This window comes from Herpailurus yagouaroundi, unplaced genomic scaffold, assembly GCF_014898765.1.
Source record: "Herpailurus yagouaroundi ecotype Mexico unplaced genomic scaffold, PumYag 191, whole genome shotgun sequence".
Lineage (NCBI taxonomy): Eukaryota > Metazoa > Chordata > Mammalia > Carnivora > Felidae > Herpailurus > Herpailurus yagouaroundi.
Window position 1 is genome coordinate 2,953,422 of NW_024412422.1, and position 21,840 is coordinate 2,975,261.

Consider the following 21,840-nt stretch of genomic DNA (forward strand, 5'->3'; position numbering starts at 1 on the left):
AGGGAGACACAGAATCCGAAACAGGCTCCAGGCTCTGAGCTGTCAGCACAGAGCCCGACGCGGGGCTCGAACTCACGGACCGCGAGATCGTGACCTGAGCTGAAGTCGGCCGCTTAACCGACTGAGCCACCCAGGCGCCCCAGAGTCAGTGTTTTTCAAACTGGGGTCATGGTTATGGGTCATGAATTCATTTTAATGGATGCAATGAGTGCCACTTTGTCATAGGTTTTCTGTCTGTGTGGGTCTGATGTTGGGTGTTCTCTTTTGTTCTGTTGGTCAGTTTGTCAATCCCGTGTCAATTCCACGGTCTGACTCTGCTGAGACTTGCAACCTGGTGAGATGAGTCCTTCCATGCGTATTTTAATGTATCAGCTAGTATCTAGATTATTGAGTATACCTTCAGAGCATTAGTTGAATGAAGGAGAGGGAAATATTTATTGCCGAAACGCTGTGGCAGGTGTTGGAAAAGTAGACACTAGTGTTTTTGTATAGACCTAAGGTAACCCCATACCCCAACCTCCTATAAAAGCTTTTTTAGAAAGTTAAATTTTCATTTTGAGCTAGTCGTAGACTTCCCTGCAGTTGTAAGAAATAATACAGATCTCCTGTGTACCCTTTACCAGTTTCTCCCAGTGGTAATCTTCTTAAAACTACATATGATGTCACTACCCACATGTTGACGTTGACACAGTTGACACAGATCAGTTCTGTCACAACAGGGGTCCTTCTGGTTTTTTTATAGCTATAGTTCCTGACCTCTGGCCATCACTGTCTGTTCTCTGTTTCTGTAATTTTGTCATTTCAGGGATGTTATATAAATGGAATCATATAGTATGTAATCTTTTTGGATTAGCTTTTCTTATTCAACATAATTCCCTTAAAATTCATCTGAGTGGGGTGTATATTCACTTCCTTTTTCTGGCTGAAAAGTATTCCACAGTGTGGGTGCACCATGGTGACTTTAGCCATTCACCATTGAAGGACATCTGGGTTGTTTCCAGTTTGGGCTAATAGGAATAAAGCTGTTAGGAACAGGTTTTGTGTAACCATGGTTTTGTTTCTCTGGAGAAATACCTACGGTGCACTTGCTGGATGATAAAGTAATTGTGTGTTGAATTTTATGAGGAACAGCCCAGCTGTTTTCCAAAGCTGCTGTATACGTGTTACCTTCCCAGCAGCAATGTGTGAGTGATCATTTGGTTTTTTGTTTTTGTTTGTTTTTGTTTTTGCATCTTCTCCAGCATTTGGTGTTGTCGTTGTTTTTTACTTTAGTCACTCTGTTAGGTGTGTAATGTTTCATTGTGGTTTTACCTTACATTTCCCTGATAGTTAATGATCTTGACTGTTCATGTGGACTTACTTGCCATCTGTGTGTCCTCTTTGGATATACGTGTTGGTTCATGTCTTTTACCCATTTTTTAATTGGATTGTTTGTTTTTTACTGTTGAACTTACTTTAAGTTTATTTACATGAGAGAGGGAGAGCACACATGTGAGTGGGGAGGGGCAGAGAGAGAAGGAGAGAGAGAGAATCCTTAGCAGGCTCTGCCCTGTCAGCACAGAGCCCAACGCAGGGCTTGAACTCACCAACTATGAGATTGTGAACTGAGCCCAAATCAAGAGTCAGATGCTCAACTGACTGAGCCACCCAGGCGCCCCTTTATTGTCGAGTTTAGAGCTGTATATATATATATATATATTTTTTTTAAGTTTATTTATTTATTCTGAGAGAGAGAATGGGGCAGAGAGAGGAGAGAGAATTCCCAAACAGGCTCTGCACTGTCAGCACTGGGCCTGATGTGGGGCTTGAACTCATGAACTATGAGATCGTGACCTGAGCTGAAGTCACGAGTCAGATGCTTAAGCAACTGAGCCACCCAGGCATCCCTAGAGTTCTAGCTTTTAGATACTAGTCCTTTATTACATATGTGGTTTGTACTTTTTTTTTTTTTTTGAAGTCTATAGCTTGTCTTTGCATCCTCTTGATGGAGTCTTTTATAGAGCAAAAAGTTTAAATTTTAATGTGGGCCAACTTGCTGAGAGTTTTTATTGTAAATGGTTTTGGATTTTGTCAATTGCATTTTCTGTGTCAGTGGGTATCACGATTTTTGTTTAGCCTGTTGATTTAGTGGATTACGGTGATTGATTTTCAAAGATTGAACTAGCCTTGCATTCCTGGAACAAATTGTTTAGTCATGGCATATAATTCTTTTTATACATTGAGTTCGGTTAAGTGTTCCTCTCCACACTGCGTTGGCTGTATCCTTAATTTTTTGTATTTTCATTTTCATTCAGTAGTGTGTATTTTTGTTTTCCTCGATACTTCCTCTTTGATCCATGGGTTATTTAGAAGTATATCACTTTGTTTCCAAATGTTTAAAGATTTCCCCATTTTTACTGATTTTTTTATTTAATTCTATTGTCATCAGAAAACATACTGTATATGATTTCAGTTTTTGAAAATTTGTTGAGGTTTGTCTTATGGCCTGTGATTTAGTCTCAGTGAATGTTCCATGGGCCCTTGAGGGGAAAAAAAGGTGTATTCTGTTGCTCTTGGATGGAGTGTTCTATATATGTTGATTAGATCATGTTGGTTGATGAAACTGAGTTCTGTGTCCTTGCTGATTATCTGTCCAGGACTACTTTTAGTTGCTGAAGTGGAGAATGTTGAAGTCCCCATTATAACTGTGGTCGTGTCTCTTAGCTCAGTCTTGCTTAATCTGTTTTGAAGGATCTGTTGTTTGTGATCTTCCTGGTGGGTTGATCCTTTTATCATTATGTAATCCCCCCCCCCCCTTTTTGTTTTAAATTTGAGAGAGAGAAAGCATGTGTGAGCTGGTGAGAGGGGCAGAGGTGGGGGGGGGGAGGGGAGATCTTAAACAGGCTCTGTGCCAAGCGAATGCGCTAACCCACAACCCTGGGATCATGACCTGAGCCCAAATCAAGAGTCATACACTCCACTGATTGAGCCAGCCAGGTGCCCCTGTAGTGTCCGTTTTTATCCTTCGTAATTTTCTCTAAAGTCGTTTTATGTGATATTAACATAGCCACTTCTGCTTTTTTTGGACTAATGTTTACATGGTATATCTTTTTCCATCCTTTTCAGCCTGCCTATGTCCTTGAATTTGAAGTGAGTTTCTTACAAGGGTTGTGTTTTTATCTGTTCTGCATTCTTTGCTTTATTAACTAGTATATTGAGACCATAAACATTAAGATAGGTGTTGATATGTTAGGTCTAATGCCTGGCATTTTATTATTTTGTTTGTTTCTTCTGGTTTTTTTTTTTTTTTTTTTTTGTATCTTTATTCTTGCCTTCCTGTGAGTTACTTGAACATCTTTTAATATCCCATCTTGATTTATTTGCAGTGATTTTTAGTATATTGCTGTGTATAGTTTCTTGGTGGTTGCCTTGGGTATTACAGTGTATTTAACTTACATGGTGTTTGTTCTACCAATGAGTGAAATGTGGAAATCTTTCCATTTAAGTCCCTTTACCATCCCTACTTTTAAATATCCTTGTTTTGGGTATCAGATGGCCTTGAAAGTTTTGTTTCAGTTATCACATACAATTTAGAAAACTCATGGGAAGCACCTTTCCTGATACTTGCTTGTATTTCTATACTTTCTGTTCTCTCTCCCTTCCTGGTGCTCCAAGATTTATCATTTCCTTTTGTTATCCTTAAGAGTCAGTCTGCTAGCGGCAAATTCTTTTAGTTTGCTGTGGCCTCAGATGTCTGATAGCTATTTAAGTGATTTTGATTTGTTTTGAGTTTGAAAAGTTTCAAATATAAAAACAAGTCTCTGTGTACTTGTCACTCAGCTTCAACAGGTGTTGCCATTCTTGTTCCTCGCAGTAGGGATTTTCATTTCACAGTAGGTGTTTTTGTTTGTTTCGTAAAAGAGCTCTTAACCTACATACCTGGCATGTGCTAAACCGTGTCATGAAGCACCTTTTAAAATCCTTGCAAGAGGGGCACCTGGCTGGCTCAATTGACTCTTAATCTCGGGGTTGTGAGTTTGAGCCCCATGTTGGGTGTAGAGATTACTTAAAAAAAAAATTAAAATAAAGACAGTAAAATCCTTGCAAGAACTTTATGGACTAGACCTTAGTGGTGTCCCTGTTTTACAGGTGAAACACTGGAGGCTTAGAAGAATTAATAAGTTGCCTAAGGTCACACTTGGTATTTATTTATTCGTTTCATCAGAATGTTCCTGTGTTTCAGAGAGAACCCAACTGCTTTCCGATAGGGACTGTGACAGATTGGGAGAGCTTTGTGTTGATTAGAGAAAGCCTCATTCATTGATTTTTCTTCCTCTTCCTGGGGGTAAATGTTACATTGTTGTTTCCTTGGCTCTCCCAGATGGCCCATTTTGTCTGTAAGCAGACATGTGCCTCCTAACCACTGGTGAAGAATGCTAAGTTATTTTGATGATGGCATATTAAATTTCACCTTGTGTTGTTCTCCTTTTAGCTCTCTATCAACGTCTATGACTACAACTGCCACGTGGACCTGATCCGGCTGCTCCGGCTGGAAGGCGAGCTCACCAAAGTGAGGATGGCTCGCCAGAAGATGAGTGAGATCTTTCCTTTGACTGAAGGTAATGCTTCAGCGGTCAGGCTGCTTTGATAAAAACGGAAGTGCAGGATACACATTCTTGTTTCAGTGGGATGTGTGCCTTACAGAACATTTGGAACATACAAATAAAGTGGAAAGAAGAAAGCCCATCAGCCAGTGTCAGGGATTTCTAGTTTCTCATCTTGTAGTTTTTTTTCGAAACGTAGTCGTGATCATGTAATAGTGGCCCACGTTTTGGATCCTGAGTTGTTTTTTTTTTTAATCCTATATCACGATGAAAACTTTTTATGTAATTGAACTTTTCCCGCATCTTTGTGTTTCCCATTCCAGTATTTGTGTACTTAATCCATTCTCTCAGAACTAGATAATTGTAAATGTATTACAATTAAACTTTTAGAAACAGTTTTAAAATTTTTATTTATTTATTTTGAGATAGCGTGAGCAGGGGAGGGGCAGAGAGAGAGGGGAGGGAAATCCCAAGCTGACAGCGCAGAGCCCGATGTGAGGCTTGAACTCACGAACCGAACCGTGAGATTATGATCTCAGCTGAAATCAAGAGTCTGATGTGTAACCGACTGAGTCACCCAGCCACCCATTATAAACAGTTTTTAATGTAAATGTTTTATACCTTGTTTGTTACAGGATCGTTGGGCATTTAGGTTATTTATACTTACTTGCTTATTCGAAACATAACTGTGCATCTTTGTGGTTCAGTCTTCACGAATGTTCATAATGGATATTTTAGGGAGGAGTTGGAAAACTCTGGTCCCAGATCCAGCTCTCCCTGCCCCGAAAGCATAACTGCCGAGTATGGAAACTGAAATCAGATCGCCGAGGTTCATTCCTGGCTGTACGTCTTACTGCTGGGTGACCTTAAGTGAATTACGTAAACGTTTTAAGACTCAGTTTTCCCAGCAGTGAAATGGGGCTGATAATAGTTTCTGCCTTCTAGTACGTGGGTTGGAAGAGGTGTTCTGTGCACAGCACTCAACAGATACCTTAGTGTGTTGTCAATGCTTAGATGCCATTTTTATTAATTATTATTACTGTCACCTACAGAATTTTGACAAAGATTAAATGGGAAATATATGTAGGTACTTTGCAGAGTATAAAATGCCCAATAGGTGTGGGATATCATGTTTCTAATTATTTGATTTGGAAGCATAAACCTTCTATGTGCTTGGTACAGGCTTTAAGAATGGAATTTCTGCGAATTGTACCAGGCTGTATAAGATGGGTGAGATGTTTGTGTGCCTGTGACTGGCAGTAAAGTCCCTGCCTTCGTCCTGCCCTTTGGTGAAGGAGATGGTGACGCAGGAGGTGCTGTTGTCTTGCAGAGCTCTGGCTGGAGTGGCTGCATGACGAGATCAGCATGGCTCTGGACGGCCTGGACAGAGAGCACGTGTACGACCTCTTTGAGAAAGCTGTGAAGGATTACATCTGTAAGTTCCCTGTGCGCTTCTTCGAGGCGTCTGCAGCGTCGCCCAGCGGCGGCCTCTCCTGCCCTGGACCGTACTGGGAGGTGTCACTGCTCAGGAAGGAGAGCGCTAGTCTAGCAGTTAGAAGGATTGGAGTTTGCTCATCGTTCTCGTTGTGAGGATATTTGGTTTTCAAATTCAAGTGGAAGAAATATTTCTGGCAAGAAAATGAATATAGTTACACCTAGCCCTCTTCTGGCGGGGAGAACTTACGTGGTATTTCCAGATGACTTTTACACATTGAATGGGTTGTTTGGATTGTTTTGGACAGAATGTTTTATTTATTTACTTATTGTTTATTTATTAAAATTGTTATTTTACGTTTTATTTACTTTTGAGAGAGAGAGAGAGAGAGAGAGGGTGTGCACTCGCGCACGAGTCGGGAAGGGGTAGAGAGAGAGGGAGACACAGAAGGCAAAGCAGGCTCCAGGCTCTGAGCTGTCGGCACAGAGCCCAACGTGGGGCTCGAACTCAGGAACGTCAAGATCATGACCTAGGCTGAAGTCAAATGCTTAACCGACTAAGCCACCCAGGTGCCCCCATTTTTTTTATTTTTTATGTTTTTATTTATTTTGAGAGAGAGAGAGAGTGCGTGTGCATGAGAGAGAGAACCCCAATGGGAGCAGAGGCAGGATCCCAAGTTGGCTCCATGCTGACAGCGCAGAGCCCGATGCGGGGCTTGAACTCATGAACTGCGAGATCGTGACCCGAGCCAAAATCAAGTCACCCAACTGACTGAGCCACCCAGGCGCCCCCACCTTTCCCTCTTTTAAATTAAACATCTTTCTTCCATGTGTGATTTTCCCCACTTCCCGCCGTGGGCATCTCCCCTTGTGAGAAGCGTGGGTGTCTGGACTATAGACTGCCCTGAGGGAGAGGACCTTTCATGTACCTTTTTACCAGCCAAAAAGAATTGATCGATTTTTAGTTTTTATAATCTGGATACTGAAAATTACAGGTGTTTGGGGAATATGAAATTATACCATATGCGCTTCTAGAAGCTATACTTGCGTCTCTGTTCTGATGCTGCCCCTGTGGCTTCTTAGAATCTCTTGACAGCTCTTAAGGCACGATGGTCCTATGTTTTCTGATGACCCTGTTACCCCTTTGCTAAGGTCTCAGAGTCGTCCTTAACAGCACCGGTTCTTTTTCTCCAGGGATCTTTTGTCTCTGCCCAAACTGTGATGTTTTTAGGTCCTTTATGGTTTGTAGTCATTCCAGCTGTCCGGCCTCCACTGCCACTTAGTGCTGAAGTCAGCACACCTTCCTTTTCCCCAACTGCTGCAGGGCTGCTGGGGGTCAGGAAGCTGGATAACTTGCTTCTTAGATTATGTCTGTCTCTCTGTCTCTCTCTTTTTTTTTAATGTTTTATTTATTTTTGAGAGAGAGCAAGTGGGCGAGAGGCCGAGAGGGGAGAACGGAGGATCTGAAGGGGGCTCGGTGCTAACAGCAGCGAGCCGGATGTGGGGCTCGAACTCCCGAACTGTGAGATCATTACCTGAGCCGAAGTGGGACCCCCCCCCCACCGACTGAGCCACCCAGGTGTCCCAGATTATGTGTCTCAAAGTAGTTTTGAATGGGGACCCACAGGGCTTTTGTGTTGTTTTCAGGAGCTTTAGAACATGGAAGTTGTGTCACACGTTTTGTGAATGTTCAGAAACCACTATGAAGCCACTTTGGTCTGCTTCCTAGTTTTTAATTGTGTTTTGCACATTTGAAGGTGCATGTACTCCGATTTCAGACCATCTGGGAGGCGTTCAGTGCGCCAGTGACACAGTACGCCTGTGGCCCTTTGGCTCTTTGATGATTTTGAAAATCGGGTTCCTTGGTCTTTGGAGAAGGCCTCGTGCAGGGGCTTCATGCCCTGCTTTGGAACCTGGAGTCCAGTGACTCATTATTTGCTTCTAGTAATTATTGTGGACCCTGTACCCTTGGGTTTTCTGAGTTTAAAACACTACTCATAATTTTTACACCTTTTTCGATTATTTAAATATTGGGAGGAGTTGTGAGGTAATCCATTGAAAATTCCCTTCTCTTCCCTTCTCTTCAGGGGATGAGCTGTTTCATAGACCATCTGTAGACATGACTCAACCATCACCAAGGGTTTCTGCTCCAAGAGCTGCTTTTCCTTTTTTTTTTTTTTTTAAAGATTTTATTTTTTAAAGTGATCTCTACACCCCACGTGGGGCTCAAACTCATAACCCCAGGATCAAGAGTCACATGCTCTTCTGATGGAGTCAGCTGGGCGCCTCTTTTCCTTTTTTATTTTGCAGCCTGTATGGAAGCTCGGTACTGGTGAAGTAAAACAGAGTAGCTGACGGACTTTGGCTAACGTCTTTGAAATAAACCCGTTTCAGTGAAAAAGCAAGCCTTGGGAAAACGTGCAGTAATTCTCCTATAGGCTTCTTTCTTTTTTAAGTGGTTTTATTTTACAAGGTTAGCACAGGCCCGTGAAATTATTCTCAGGTCTTTGAAAAGTGACTTCGTAGGCAAAATGTGTGCCATAAGAATCACTGCCTTTCTGAAGAGTTTAGTGCGTCAGTCTGCTCTTAAAAGCAGCAGGGGTGAGTATATGAAAAGTGTACAAAGAAAGTGGGGGAAAAAACCCAGGGCCGCCAGGTCTTTTCTGTTGTTGCTGTGTAAACACCATTACACCTGGAGGCTTAAAATACAGACTTCTGGTGACAGGATTGGTGCTTTTAATTTGTTCTTTCACTTCAAACAGTAGGTTTAAAAAGGAATCAGTGTTCAAAAGTTAAAAAATTCTGGGCTTTGCAATCTTCCTGAAAGTTGACTCAGATTCGTAACTATTTTCGTTAAACTCTGTCAGTGGATTCCTTCAGTTTTAATAAATAAGCTTGATAATCACAGTCGTATTACATATTACCTCCTGGCATATTCTGTTTATGAAGTAAAACTCGATCATCGAAACCTAGTAGGAACATGGTTTAAGATACACTTCTTTTTGAGCCGCAGTATTAGCATTATATGTAAGTTGGGATGCTTGTTGATGTTCCGTTAACATTTTATATGAATTTGTACTGTTTTGGTGGGCACGTTTATTTTGCGATGCATCAGAACAAAAGTTTTGATATTTGGGTTTTTCATATCCTGAACTGATTAGAACGCTTCTTCTTAGGTCCTAACATTTGGCTCGAGTACGGCCAGTACTCAGTCGGTGGGATTGGGCAGAAAGGTGGCCTTGAGAAAGTCCGCTCTGTGTTTGAAAGGGCACTCTCATCGGTTGGCTTACATATGACCAAAGGACTCGCCATCTGGGAGGCTTACCGGGAGTTTGAAAGTGCGATTGTGGAAGCTGCCCGGGTGAGTGCCCCTGTCTCTGGGCCCAGTGCTTGCCTTTGAACAGTCGGGGCTCTTTGTAAGTGGTCTTGGAGGAACACCGCTAACAAAATGGTCTTTGCCAGTCCCCTAGTGGGTGGGCAGTGAAGTAAATCGGTAGTCTTTGTGGAATAGCAAGAATGATTTGTTGGACTGAAAAGCAAATGACCCTATGATTTTTTCCTGATGTTTAAAAATACTACTAATACTGGTTCCAGGTGAATACACAAGAATAATCACATCACTCTAAAACACACACACACACACACATATATATATATACACACACACATACACACACACACATATATACAAACACGTATATATGTGCACATATACGCATACATATATATATATGTATGTGTGTATGTGTCGTGTCCAATAGTAACTACAAGAGATTTGACCCCATCATAATTAGATTTTTTAAACTCTCATTTACAGGATTTTACAGCCCCTCCCAGTGTCCCCTCTCCCCTGTGTGTGTGTATGCACACAGTTAGTGTTGGCAGTTAGTGGAGCCCGCCGGCAATTAGGTCATTACTAAAGTGGCGCTCTCCCTTCTTGGTGACATCCCTATTGATGAGCCTGCAGCGGTGCCTCTAGCTCACCCTGACTGAGGCATCAGGGCCGACGCCTTTGGCTGACCCAGCCCTGTGTGGGCCCTGCTCCCGCAGTCCCCCCCCTCGACACTCGGGCGCTTGCCGTCCTGTTCCCACGCCGTTCCTTCTCTCTTGCTATGTCCGGAGAGCCTGCAGATGCACCCCAGGTGCCAGCTCCCCCGGGAGTCCTTCCCGATCCCCTCCCTTCATAACGAACCGCAGCCTCCAAAACCAGCTTAAATAAAGCCAGCCACGGGACTTCGATACCAGTGATACTTTTGTGATATCTCCATTCGGCCCCGTGGTAGTCATTTGTATAGAATATAGTCCGTATATGCGTTTCTCATATTCCTTTTTGCTTTTCACTCCATCTTAAACACTTAGTAGCAGAGACCAGTTTATTTATTTATTTATTTTTTTTATTTTTTTTTTTCAACGTTTATTTATTTTTGGGACAGAGAGAGACAGAGCATGAACGGGCGAGGGGCAGAGAGAGAGGGAGACACAGAATCGGAAACAGGCTCCAGGCTCTGAGCCATCAGCCCAGAGCCCGACGCGGGGCTCGAACTCACGGACCGTGAGATCGTGACCTGGTTGAAGTCGGACGCTTAACCGACTGCGCCACCCAGGCGCCCCTAGACCAGTTTATTTTTGAATCCCTTGCGACGTTTGTCACAATACCTCATGCATAAGAGGTCAGAAACAGTTTTTTACTTTCGACTAAAAACTTGTTGAAATATTTTTTGAAGTAGGAAGAACCAAAAAGTTTGTAATTTACTACACATTTGCTTCTTTAGCCCATAGCTGGCTTCCTTTCCCCTTTTGACCGGGAACAAACCTTTGATTCACAGCTGGAGAAAGTCCACAGTCTCTTCCGGCGACAGTTGGCGATCCCACTCTTTGGTAAGAGAAACCGACATATCAGTAGCCGGCCCTTCCTCCATGGTTTTTAAAATGCCTGGGGGTCTGTCCTGTCATTAGTCCTTTCCTAGCATCCTGTGAGGCAAGTGTCCCTGGTGTTCTTGCTCTCACTGGACAGTGTCACTGTGTATTGGTAAAAATATACCTTGAATTGTTAATGCTCAAGAGGATTCTGAGGGTCAGCAGCAGACTTCCCGACTCGGTTTCCTACATTAAGACGTTGTTGGTGGAGAGGTGGGGTCACTATAGGGTAGGGAAGCTGACCCCCTATATTTTCTGGGGAAGCTTTATTGAGTAAGGGTTCCATTGTGAACATTTTCTCTTTAGGAGTAATCTCTTTGGTATCAGAATGGGGATTTTCCACAGACTTCTATCATTCTTCCGGGGACGGGGGGAGGGATGTGATTTGGTTCAGGAGCACTGTGGACTGGAAGTGTTCCCATCTGAATTTCTTGGGGGTTTGGTAAGGATTTTCCTTTTTGGGTAAATAAATTTTGGTAAGCCAAGCCTTTGAAGCTCTGGTATTGAGTGTGAGCGGCACCCGGAGGATTTTTCTGGACATGGGAAGAGTTTGGTGCTTCCATCTTATTTGTTCCCTAGGCCTGGTTACGTGTTGCACACCCCTGGCACTTCTGGATAACTACTTGAGCCCAGGCATAATTTCTCTTTTTACTTCACGGTTTATTTGGATTTGATTTGACAGATTTATAAAATGGCTGGCTTTCCAGTTGAATCCTTGGGCGATACGCAGAAAAGCCTAGAACTCAGTGGCTTGTAGGTGTCCCCTCATGTACCACTGTGACATGGCACAGCCCAGTGAGTAGAACATGACCTTGAGCCTTACTGCCTGGCTCAAGGCCTTGCTCTACCATTTGATGTAACTCTCTGCTTGCGTTTCCTCATCTGCAAAATGGGGATCACGATAGAACCTATTCCATAGAGTTGTGAGGATCAAATGAGTTAGTGGATGGAGAGTATTAGATCATAGGAAGCAGTGGGTGAGTGTTGCTATTATTTAATTAACTGCTTAGTTAGTTGGTAGGGCTGCTTGGGGAATTGCCTTGAGACAGAATCTTAAGGTCAAGTCCGGGCCCAGTAGAAGATCCGATCCTAAGAGCTGTTGTGGCTGCTGACGTGGGAGGGGCTAGCAACATCTGAGTCTCATGGTTTCATCTCTGGTTGGGTTGATAAAACCCATGGCAAGACCTACGGGGCTGAATCCATCTTTCAATAGATATGGAGGCAACATTTGCAGAGTATGAAGAATGGTCAGAAGACCCAATACCGGAGTCGGTAATTCAGAACTATAACAAAGCACTGCAGCAGCTGGAGAAATACAAACCCTATGAAGAAGCGCTGGTAAGTGTTGGCCTCTTTTACAGTAAACGCGTCCCTGCAAACTTTACCCTGATCGATAGTTGCAAATAAAGCGGTATCTTTAAAATCTGTTTTGTTGTGAAATGTGTAGAGTGTATAAATGTGTACGTGCAGTTTACATCCTAATAATAAAGTGAACGTCCATGTACCCACCACCCAGGTTAAGAAATAGAACATTGCCAGTACCTTAGAAGTCTCCTATGTGCCCCTCTCCGATTGCTTCCTCTTCCCTCTCCCGAGAGGTAATCACTTTCCTGACTTTTGTGATAATCATTCCCTCGCTTTTCTTTATAGTTTTACAATCTACGAACGTACCTTTGATTAACGTATTGTTTAATTTTGCTTGTTTTTTGAGCTTTTATATAATGGAATCATGCTGTGTATTTTCTTTCATCGACCATGTTTTTGGGTTGTACCCGTGTTGATAAGTATAGTCCATTTGTTTCCACGGCTATCGAGTTGTGTATGTGTGTGCCTCGATTTGTTGACTCGTGTTCCTAGGTAGTTGGGTCGCTTTCCCGTGTTTTGCTGGGAGGAGCAGCATGTTTCCGACCGTTCTTGGATGTATCTCTTGGTACACATGTGAGGAGAGTTCCTCCAGAGCGTGCACCTAGGAATGGAATTGCTGGATCGTCCCGTCCTGCGGGACTGTTTTCCGAGTCATCGGCTGATGCTCCTAGCGGGGGTTCTCAGCAAACTCAGGGTTCTCGTCGCCCTCACCAGCCTTGGATATCGACATACTCAAATTTTACCCATTCTGATGGATCTGAGTTGTAGCTTTAATTCGCATTTCCCTGGTTACTACTAAAGTTGAGCGTTTTTTCACATCTGTTGGCATTCAGGTTTCCTTTTTTGTGAGGTACCTGTTGAAGTCTGTGACTCATTTCCCTTTCATTTGTGTTTTTTTTAATTAATTCGGAGGAACCTCAGATCTTAATCCTTACTTTTGGTTGTATGTATCGCAAAAACTTCTCCCAAGTTTGTGATTTGTCTTTTCAAGGCGTTTAATGGCATCTTTCGATGACTGGTTCTTAATTTCACTCTAATTGGATTTATCATTCTTTGTCTTACAGTTTGCGCTTTTGTTACGCTTAAGAAATCTCTCCATGTTCCAGGGGCGCCTGGGTGGCGCAGTCGGTTAAGCGTCCGACTTCAGCCAGGTCACGATCTCGCGGACCGTGAGTTCGAGCCCCGGGTCAGGCTCTGGGTTGATGGCTCGGAGCCTGGAGCCTGTTTCCGATTCTGTGTCTCCCTCTCTCTCTGCCCCTCCCCCGTTCATGCTCTGTCTCTCTCTGTCCCAAAAATAAAAATAAACGTTCAAAAAAAAAAAAAAAAAGAAATCTCTCCATGTTCCAAGCTCATGGCTGTTCTTATCTCTATTTTCTTCTGAAAGTTTATGGTTGTGTGTTTCATGTTTAGATCTTCGTATGGAATTGATTTTTGCATATAGCATGAGATGGGGTCCAGTTTCATTTTTCCATATGAGACCAGTTTTCCAGCACCAGTTTTGATAATTCCATCTTTCCCTCATTGATGTGCCGGCCCACATCTGTCATAGATCAGCTCTCCATTTGTGTATCTGTTTCTGGGCTTTCTATTCTGCCCCACTGGTTTATTTTATACTATCATAATACTGATAGTTTTATAAATTTTGCTCGTAGGTGACATGAATCCCACCCATGTTGTTCCTCTTCAAGAGTGTTTTGTCTTTCTTTAGTCCCTTTTTTTAAAAATAAATGTTATTTATTTATTAAGTTTATTTGTTTATTTTGAGAGAGAGAGAGAGAGAGCGTGCAAGCAGGGGAGGGGCAAAGAGAGAGGGAGAGAGAGAGAATCCCAAGCAGGCTCCACGCTGCCAGCACAAAACCCGATGCGGGGCTCAAACCCACAAACTGTGAGATCATGACCTGAGCCAAAATCAAGAGTTGGACGCTTAACTGATAGAGCCACCCAGGCACCCCTGTTTTAGTTCTTACTGCTTCTGTTGAAGAGAATCAGCTTTTCAAATTTTATTTAAAAAGCTGTTGAATTTTTTTTTTGTTGGAATTACATTTTCTCTGTAGATCAATTTGGGGAAGAATATACATCTTTAAAATTTTGAGTCTTCCAATCTATGAATGTGGTTTATAGGTCTTTGCTATTTAGGCTGTGTCTTTCTGTAAAATTGTTTAAATTTATTTTTGTCTTCTATATTAATTTTTGTCTGTTTTCTTTATAAATTCTTACCAATGATTTATTGATTCTTTTGGATTTTCTGTGTTGACCATAGTATTTGGTTTTTGTTTTGTTGACCATAAGATTGTCTGTAAGTGGTGTTTTTCAACCTTTCTTGGCCTTAGAATACTTTCAGCTTCATTTACCATGTCTCAGACTTACACTCTTGTTTTCTTGTATTTCTTGTCTTTTTGTTTAACCTGAGAGGCATCCTTGTTAATCTTGCATTATACAGCCCCACTCTGTCTGCATTCACTTATGTGCATTTCCCATTTTTCTTTGCTCTTTTTCCCGTCTTGCATCCTAGACCTTTCATCTGGAATCTTTTTTTTTTTTTTTTTTTTTTGCTTCAGATACACCCTTTGAGAGTCTCCTGCACTGGATATTTGCTGGTGACAGATGGTCTCAGTTTTAATTTGAAAAGGTCTTTCACTTTGCTCTCCTTTGAAAGTTCATTTCTCAGGATGTAGAATTCTCGACTGACAGTTACGTCTCCTGTCTTGCTTCTGTCGTTGGCTGTTAAGAAGTCAGCTTCTTTGATGCCAATCCTTGTTTTTTCTCTGGCCCATTTTAAGATCTCTTTGGTTTTGTTTGATGTCCTGTAATTTCATTACAGGAGGTCCAGGGGTGGATATCTTTGTATTTATCCTTTTGGGGGTTAGTTGGGCTTCTTGGCTCTGTTTTTGGTATCTTGTGGCATAGTAAGGACAGAGACTTTGAGAGCCAGGCTACCTTGAGTTTGAATGTTAGCTCTGCCAGTTACTAGCTCTCAGACTTCGTTCTTAGCCGCCTTGTGTATCGGTCGCCTCGAGTGTAAGAGGGGGTAATAATGACACCTCATTGTGAAGATCACATCCTTTATAGATCTTACACCAGCAAAGGCTTAACCTTCATTCACCTAGATTTCGTTCTTAGTATTTCTTGTTTCTTTGCCGGTTTGCTGATGTTTTTCAAGACGTTTTTCATATTTAATCCAGCAATTTTAAGTTGTTTTCAGTGGCAGTCTGCCTGGGCAACTAGTTTGTCATTACAACTAGAAACCGAGGCTCTCTACAACATCATCTTTCTATGTTCAGAGCGTGCGTGCTCTCCTGCTGGCCCGCGTGTGCTCTGTCTCCCTTTTTCATGTGTAAATGATTGGAGGTGGTTGTATTTCTCAAAGCGTCATTAGTGAAATCCTCATCCAGTTTGATGTTAGGATCTTCAGCAGAGGGTGGCTGAAAAGCAAAGTTGAATAAGGTTTTTGTCTGAAAAGAATTTGGACTGTTGGTCTTTGGAGCGGTCAGCATTCGGCCTCGTGTCTTCCCTTTTCTGCCTGTGCCTGCGTCCCGGCGGGAGCTGATATGTGGGATGAGAAACCTGAAGTACCACACGGCACCGAAGTGCTCCAATGTGGTTGCCCTCACTCGCTCAGTAGGCCAAGGAAGGGACTTCCGTTTTGGAGCGATGGCTAGCCGTGGTCATTGGCAAAGGTGTTTCTCCTTCATTTGGTTTCTGGTGGATGCTCTCATCAGAAATCCTGTGGCCTAGGGATGGGTCCGGGAAAGGGTTGATGGAGTCTTTGTAACTGTTGCCGTGGAGAGGCACCCCGGACCCTCACTCTGCCGGTCAGATTGCGGAGGTACCCGGGGTGGGGATTGGTGATTCTGATTGACGTAGCCAGTCTTGCCAGGATTTAATATGAAGATGCGTTGTGCTTCCTCCCGGTGTCGAGTAGCTCATTTCGACCTCATTGTGCTTCCCCCGCCTTCCCTAGTTGCAAGCAGAGGCACCCAGACTGGCTGAATATCAGGCGTACATCGATTTTGAGATGAAAATCGGCGACCCTGCTCGCGTCCAGTTGATCTTCGAGCGCGCCCTGGTCGAGAACTGCCTCGTCCCAGATTTGTGGATCCGCTACAGTCAGTACCTAGTAAGACGACCTGATTTGTTCTAATAACTTCGTTTCCTTTTTACCGATTGAGTCTATGCGAAGGAACTCAGCCAGGGCGCCGGGAGTCAGCCGTGTGCTGCTCCTCTCTACGCTCTCCCCTTTCCCTCCTCTTCCTTTCGCCCTGTTGGCCAACCCGTGAGGTTCTGCCGTTTCAAGTCCTATCAGACTGATCACGCTAACTGTGGGAAAAATGGGCACGGTTTTCCTGTTGAGGGCTTTGCGACACCAATGTTTTTCTTTTCACTTTGTATTCTGGAGAAGACGTACACCTGGCACATAGATGAGGAAAGGCGGAACCTGGCGTGCCGTCACCCAGCTTCAACGGCTAACTCACGGCACTAGTCTAGTTCCATCTGTGTGCTTACCTTCTTCCCCCTTCCATGTGAAGCAGATCCAGAAGTCACATTTCACTGGCGAGTACGTCAGTATGTGCGTATAAAAGATTTGAGTCAGGGTGCAAACTGGGTCCATCCACGCGGCTAGGCTGATATCCCTTAAAGCTGTTTTCATCTCTGGTCTCCCCTCTCCTCAATTCCCCTTTGCGATTTTTTTGTCGAAGAGACCAGTCACGAGAATTTCTAAGGAAATTTCTTTTGTCAGCTGGTCGTGCTGGAAAGGTCTTGTGGATGGTGAAGCCTGTATCAGTAGCGTTTTATCTCCTCACTGTGAACTTCTTTATCGTAGGATCGGCAGCTGAAAGTAAAGGATTTGGTTTTATCTGTACATAATCGTGCCGTTAGAAACTGCCCCTGGACAGTTGCCCTGTGGAGCCGTTACCTCTTGGCCATGGAAAGACACGGAGTTGACCATCAAGTGATTTCCGGTGCGAATGTTTTTGTGGGAAGACTCTTAAACTTTCTGTTCCAAGCCAGAAAGATAGCTGTCACAGAGTCATTAGGTCAGCCTTTCCCTGGGTGTTGAGTTTGGGATATTGGGTGTTAGTGACAAAAAAGGCCCTAAGTGGGAGATAACTTGGTTGTGTTTTTGTCTTCTCAGAGCCAAAGAATGCTGACATTCTTTGTGATTTTCCAAGAAGTTGGGTCTTCTCTCCAATCTGACTTGGCCTGGAATTCTCTTAGTGTGGGACATCGTGTGGAATTTACCCCTTTTAGAACACGGTCCAAATCCTGTAGTAGCTTTTCTTTTGAACATGTCTCTCTAGCTCACTTCACTTTGTTGTATCCTATCATTATTGTTTTAAGTCATACAGTATCTGATAGTCAGTAGAGGTTTTTGTAACAATCTTGAGAACTTATATTAGCTTCTTTTTGAATTGGTAACAAATCCTGGCTTTTTCTTCAATTCCAGCGACCTTCGAGAAAGCTTTGAGTGCCGGCTTCATTCAGGCCACTGATTATGTGGAAATTTGGCAGGCGTACCTTGATTACCTGAGGAGAAGGGTTGATTTCAAACAAGGTATTTAAATTTGTGTGTCAGATTCGGTTCTGACCTTTTTCTCAACATACCTTCTGCTGAGATGTCCCAGGTTGCCCAGATACATCATGATTAGGCAGATGATGTAGACCAGCCACTGGTAACTGTTTGCCCCCAGAAATTTTGGCTATTTAAATCTTCTTTTTTTTTTTTTTTTTCAACGTTTATTTATTTTTGGGACAGAGAGAGACAGAGCATGAACAGGGGAGGGGCAGAGAGAGAGGGAGACACAGAATCGGAAACAGGCTCCAGGCTCCGAGCCATCAGCCCAGAGCCCGACGCGGGGCTCGAACTCACGGACCGCGAGATCGTGACCTGGCTGAAGTCGGACGCTTAACCGACTGCGCCACCCAGGCGCCCCTGCTATTTAAATCTTCTAATGAGTCCTGCTGTGAATTGTAAAGGAAGAGAGTTAAGGTCCTTCTCTTTTATTCTGGCTCCTGCCAGCCTCTTTAGTCTCATTTCTCTCCTCTCTCCCTTCTATAGATCCTAAATAGTTCTTTAGGTAGGACTCCTGTATGTCTTTTAAATCTTTGAATCTCTGTAGGATCCCCTGCCTTCTTCCCTTTTCTCGTCAAAAAAAAAAAAAAAAAAAAAAAGCATCAGAAACCCCTGACTTGCCCTCATGCAGGTGGCCTTCAGCCATTCTCCCAGCTGGGCAAGACCCCCTCTGCTGTGGTCCCACACACGGCACCCTGTGCTCACCTTTGTGGTGCTGTCCGTGATGGGTGCTGTTGTAGCCTTTCTCCCCAGCTATGTGATGAGGGCAGGAGCTGATGCCCAGATGCACAACAGGCTCCCAGGAGTTGCACTGTGGGATTTAAAAAATAAAAAAGACATGGTACGTGGTTTCACGAAGCCAAACCTCTTTTGCAATTTCTGACAGACTCCAGTAAAGAGCTGGAAGAGCTGAGGTCTGCGTTCACTCGCGCCTTGGAGTATCTGAAGCAGGAGGTGGAGGAGCGTAAGTGTGGCTTCGACCTGTTCCCTTTTCCGCTCGTCTCCTGTTCTTGGTGGATGCGCCTTCTCAGTCAGAGGCTCTGGGTCTCTAAATTGATTTCTGATTTTGACTAACTCTGTTCTTACAGGTTTCAATGAGAGCGGAGATCCAAGCTGCATGATCATGCAGAACTGGGCTAGGATTGAGGTAAATGTTTCCGACACGCCTGTCGGTTCCAGCCCGCTTTGAAGGACGCGTGTGTCGTTAATGTGGCTAAAGTTGAGTCCGAATCTTAGGTGATGGTCCAGGGTTTATAAAGATCTCTGTTACATATCTAGCTCGGTGCACGTTCACTCATACCTCAGAGAAAACACTGGCACGCAGTTAAGAAGCTATGCGGCGGACATTGGAACGCCCATCACTCTGCACCTCTTGCCTCCGTCCCTCAGTGCCTTGTTCGTCAGGCTATACCGGGTGTGGACTGTTCGCCAGGTGTTTCACTGTGTGCTGGGGAGATAGACCTGCCTCGTGCTCCTAAGGCTTTCATCTCGTGTAGGAGACAGGAGTTTGACGGATAATTAGGGGACACAGTGAATTGAGTGTTATTGTTGGGCCAAGGACCCCGAATCAAGAAGATACGGAACCCGCCCTTGATCAGCTCACAGAACTGTGAAATTCTTTTTTTTTTTTTTTTAACATATATTTATGTTTATTTTTGAGAGAGAGAGAGAGAGAGAAAGAGAGGGAGAGAGTGGGGGAGGGGCAGAAAGAGAGAGGGAGACACAGAGTCTGAAGCGGGCTCAAGGCTCCAAGCTGTCAGCACAGAGCCCGATGCGGGGCTCGAACCCATGAACTGCGAGATCATCACCTGAGCTGCAGTCAGACACTTAACCGACTGAGCCCCCCAGGCACTTCCAGAATTGTGAAATTCGAAGCACATCTTATTTTCTGAGAGGGGTCAGGTCAAAGAAACGGATGTCTGTCAGGTTCACAGAACGGTTCACTTGCCCAAGTGACACAGCAGGGGGCCTCCTCCTAGAGCAGTCTTTCTTTCTCCGCATTGCCTCAGATTAAACACTTGTAGTTCAGCTTGATAAAAATAAAACACAATTGTCCAGCTAGTTCTGTCGTAAGTACCTGTGGGCTCCTGCTCTTTGCTCTCAAATAGGTTAGGCAGGCAGCTAGAGGCTTGTCCCCTTGGAGAGGCTGGAGTGGTTGAGCCGAGCCCGTCGCCGTGGAAGGTGGCTGGGAATGTCCAGGGAGTTACGTCACATGCACAGTTAGTGGGGGGTTTTTAAAGCATGTCTGTTTGAGGTGTGTTTTGTTATGGGTGCCAACGTCGGTAAGGTTTGAATCTTTCCTAATGGAGCCCATTAATGCGTTTCAGGCTCGACTGTGCAATAACATGCAGAAAGCTCGGGAACTCTGGGACAGCATCATGACCAAAGGGAACGCCAAGTATGCCAACATGTGGCTTGAATATTACAACCTGGAAAGGTAACTGATCTGGGGGTGCTTTTGGTGGTGCTTGTCAGGGGTAACCCCTCTTCCCTCCTGGCTGACTCCTGCCAGCTTGGGCCTGCTCCTTACCGCAGGCCGGCCCCCCCCCCCCCCGCTGATTAGCCTCTCTTTTGTTGGTGGCTGTGTGTATAATGGGTGAGGCTAGGGAACCGAACCTACTGTTTTATGCTTGGGCTTGTCTTACAGCCGTGCGTTTCTTTCTGTTTGTTATTTTGGTTTGTTTTGATTTTTGGAGATGAATGGTTTATGTGACTTTTGGGGGGAACTATTTTTTATATTTGCTTTGGATGTAAGAGTAGAAAATATTAAAAAACGAAGAGAAACAAAACCCCAAATTTTCTGTAGCAACAGACCCAGAGGACATAACCCCTGTTAGCTAATAGTTTGGGTATGTTCCTTGAGATTTTTTTAGATTTAAATTTTTTAAAAATTATTTTTATTTTAGGGGCACCTGGGTGGCTCAGTCGGTTAAGCGCCAGACTTTGGCTTAGGTCATGATCTCACGGTTTGTGGGTTTGAGCTCCGTGTGCTGACAGCTCAGAGCCTGGCGCCTGCTTCGGATTCTGTGTCTCCCTCTCTCGGCCCCTCCCCTGGTCACAGTCTGTCTCTTTCTCTCTCTCTATCTCTCTCTCTCTCTCTCTCAAAAATAAATAAACATTAAAAAAATTATTTTTATTTTATTTTTTTGAGGAAGCGCATGCACGAATTAGGGAGGGGCACAGGGAGAGGGAGAATCTTAAACAGGTTCCACGCCCATGTGGGGCTCGATCCCATAACTGTGAGATCATGGCCTGAGCCTAAATCAAGAGTTGAATGCTTAAGTGACTGAGCCACCCAGGTGCTCTGTAATTTTTTTGTTGTTGTTTTAAAGAAAATGGAATGATAGCGTACATTATAAATCTCTGAAGCTATTTTAAATAAATAAGATGTGACCAATGATATTTATCACATTATGCACCATCAGTGCAAATGTCAGCACAGTGAAAAAGTCAACTCGTGTTCAGTAACGATCTATTTATCATGTAAATGTTATTACATTTAACAGATGTAAAAAATATGACCAGCTTTTCTATTTCATTGTGTCTTGAACATTGTGTGTCAATACATATATTTGTCTATATGTTTTTTTTGAGTATTTTGGATTTTACCCCAATTTGAAAAACAACATGTACTCAAATTAAAATAGACACTTACAAAACTGTGTGGTAGAAAGTGAAAGTTTCTTCGCATCTCATCCCCAGAGATATGACTACTATTAAAGCTTATGAGCAGCGCCTGGGTGGCTCAGTGGGTTAAGCATCTGGCTCTTGATTTTAGTTCAAGTCCTCACGGTTCGTGGGATTGGGCCCCGTATCAGGCTCTGCACTGACCGCATGGAGCCTGCTTTGGGATATTCTGTCTCTCTCTCCCTCTCTCCCCCTCCCCCCCCCCCCCCGGCTCTCCCCTAGGCACACATGTGTTATCTAAAAATAACTAACCATTTAAAAAAAAAAAAAAAAAAGCTTGTT

At 43.7% G+C, this 21,840-nt stretch overlaps 1 protein-coding gene across 2 annotated transcripts in view; it reads left to right on the forward strand.

The window, feature by feature from the left end:
• Positions 1–21,840, forward strand: part of SART3 (spliceosome associated factor 3, U4/U6 recycling protein) — a 37,645-nt gene that overhangs the window by 5,018 nt on the left and 10,787 nt on the right. The window contains exons 2-12 of one of the 2 annotated variants that reach the window (XM_040443659.1): positions 4,472–4,598; positions 5,914–6,018; positions 9,194–9,378; positions 10,790–10,895; positions 12,148–12,272; positions 16,261–16,416; positions 17,122–17,260; positions 17,746–17,853; positions 18,758–18,835; positions 18,960–19,018; positions 20,199–20,308. In XM_040443659.1, coding sequence (XP_040299593.1) covers positions 4,472–4,598; positions 5,914–6,018; positions 9,194–9,378; positions 10,790–10,895; positions 12,148–12,272; positions 16,261–16,416; positions 17,122–17,260; positions 17,746–17,853; positions 18,758–18,835; positions 18,960–19,018; positions 20,199–20,308 — 1,298 coding nt within the window. The remainder of the gene's footprint in view (positions 1–4,471; positions 4,599–5,913; positions 6,019–9,193; positions 9,379–10,789; positions 10,896–12,147; positions 12,273–16,260; positions 16,417–17,121; positions 17,261–17,745; positions 17,854–18,757; positions 18,836–18,959; positions 19,019–20,198; positions 20,309–21,840) is intronic. The other variant, XM_040443660.1, reaches the window with a different exon arrangement.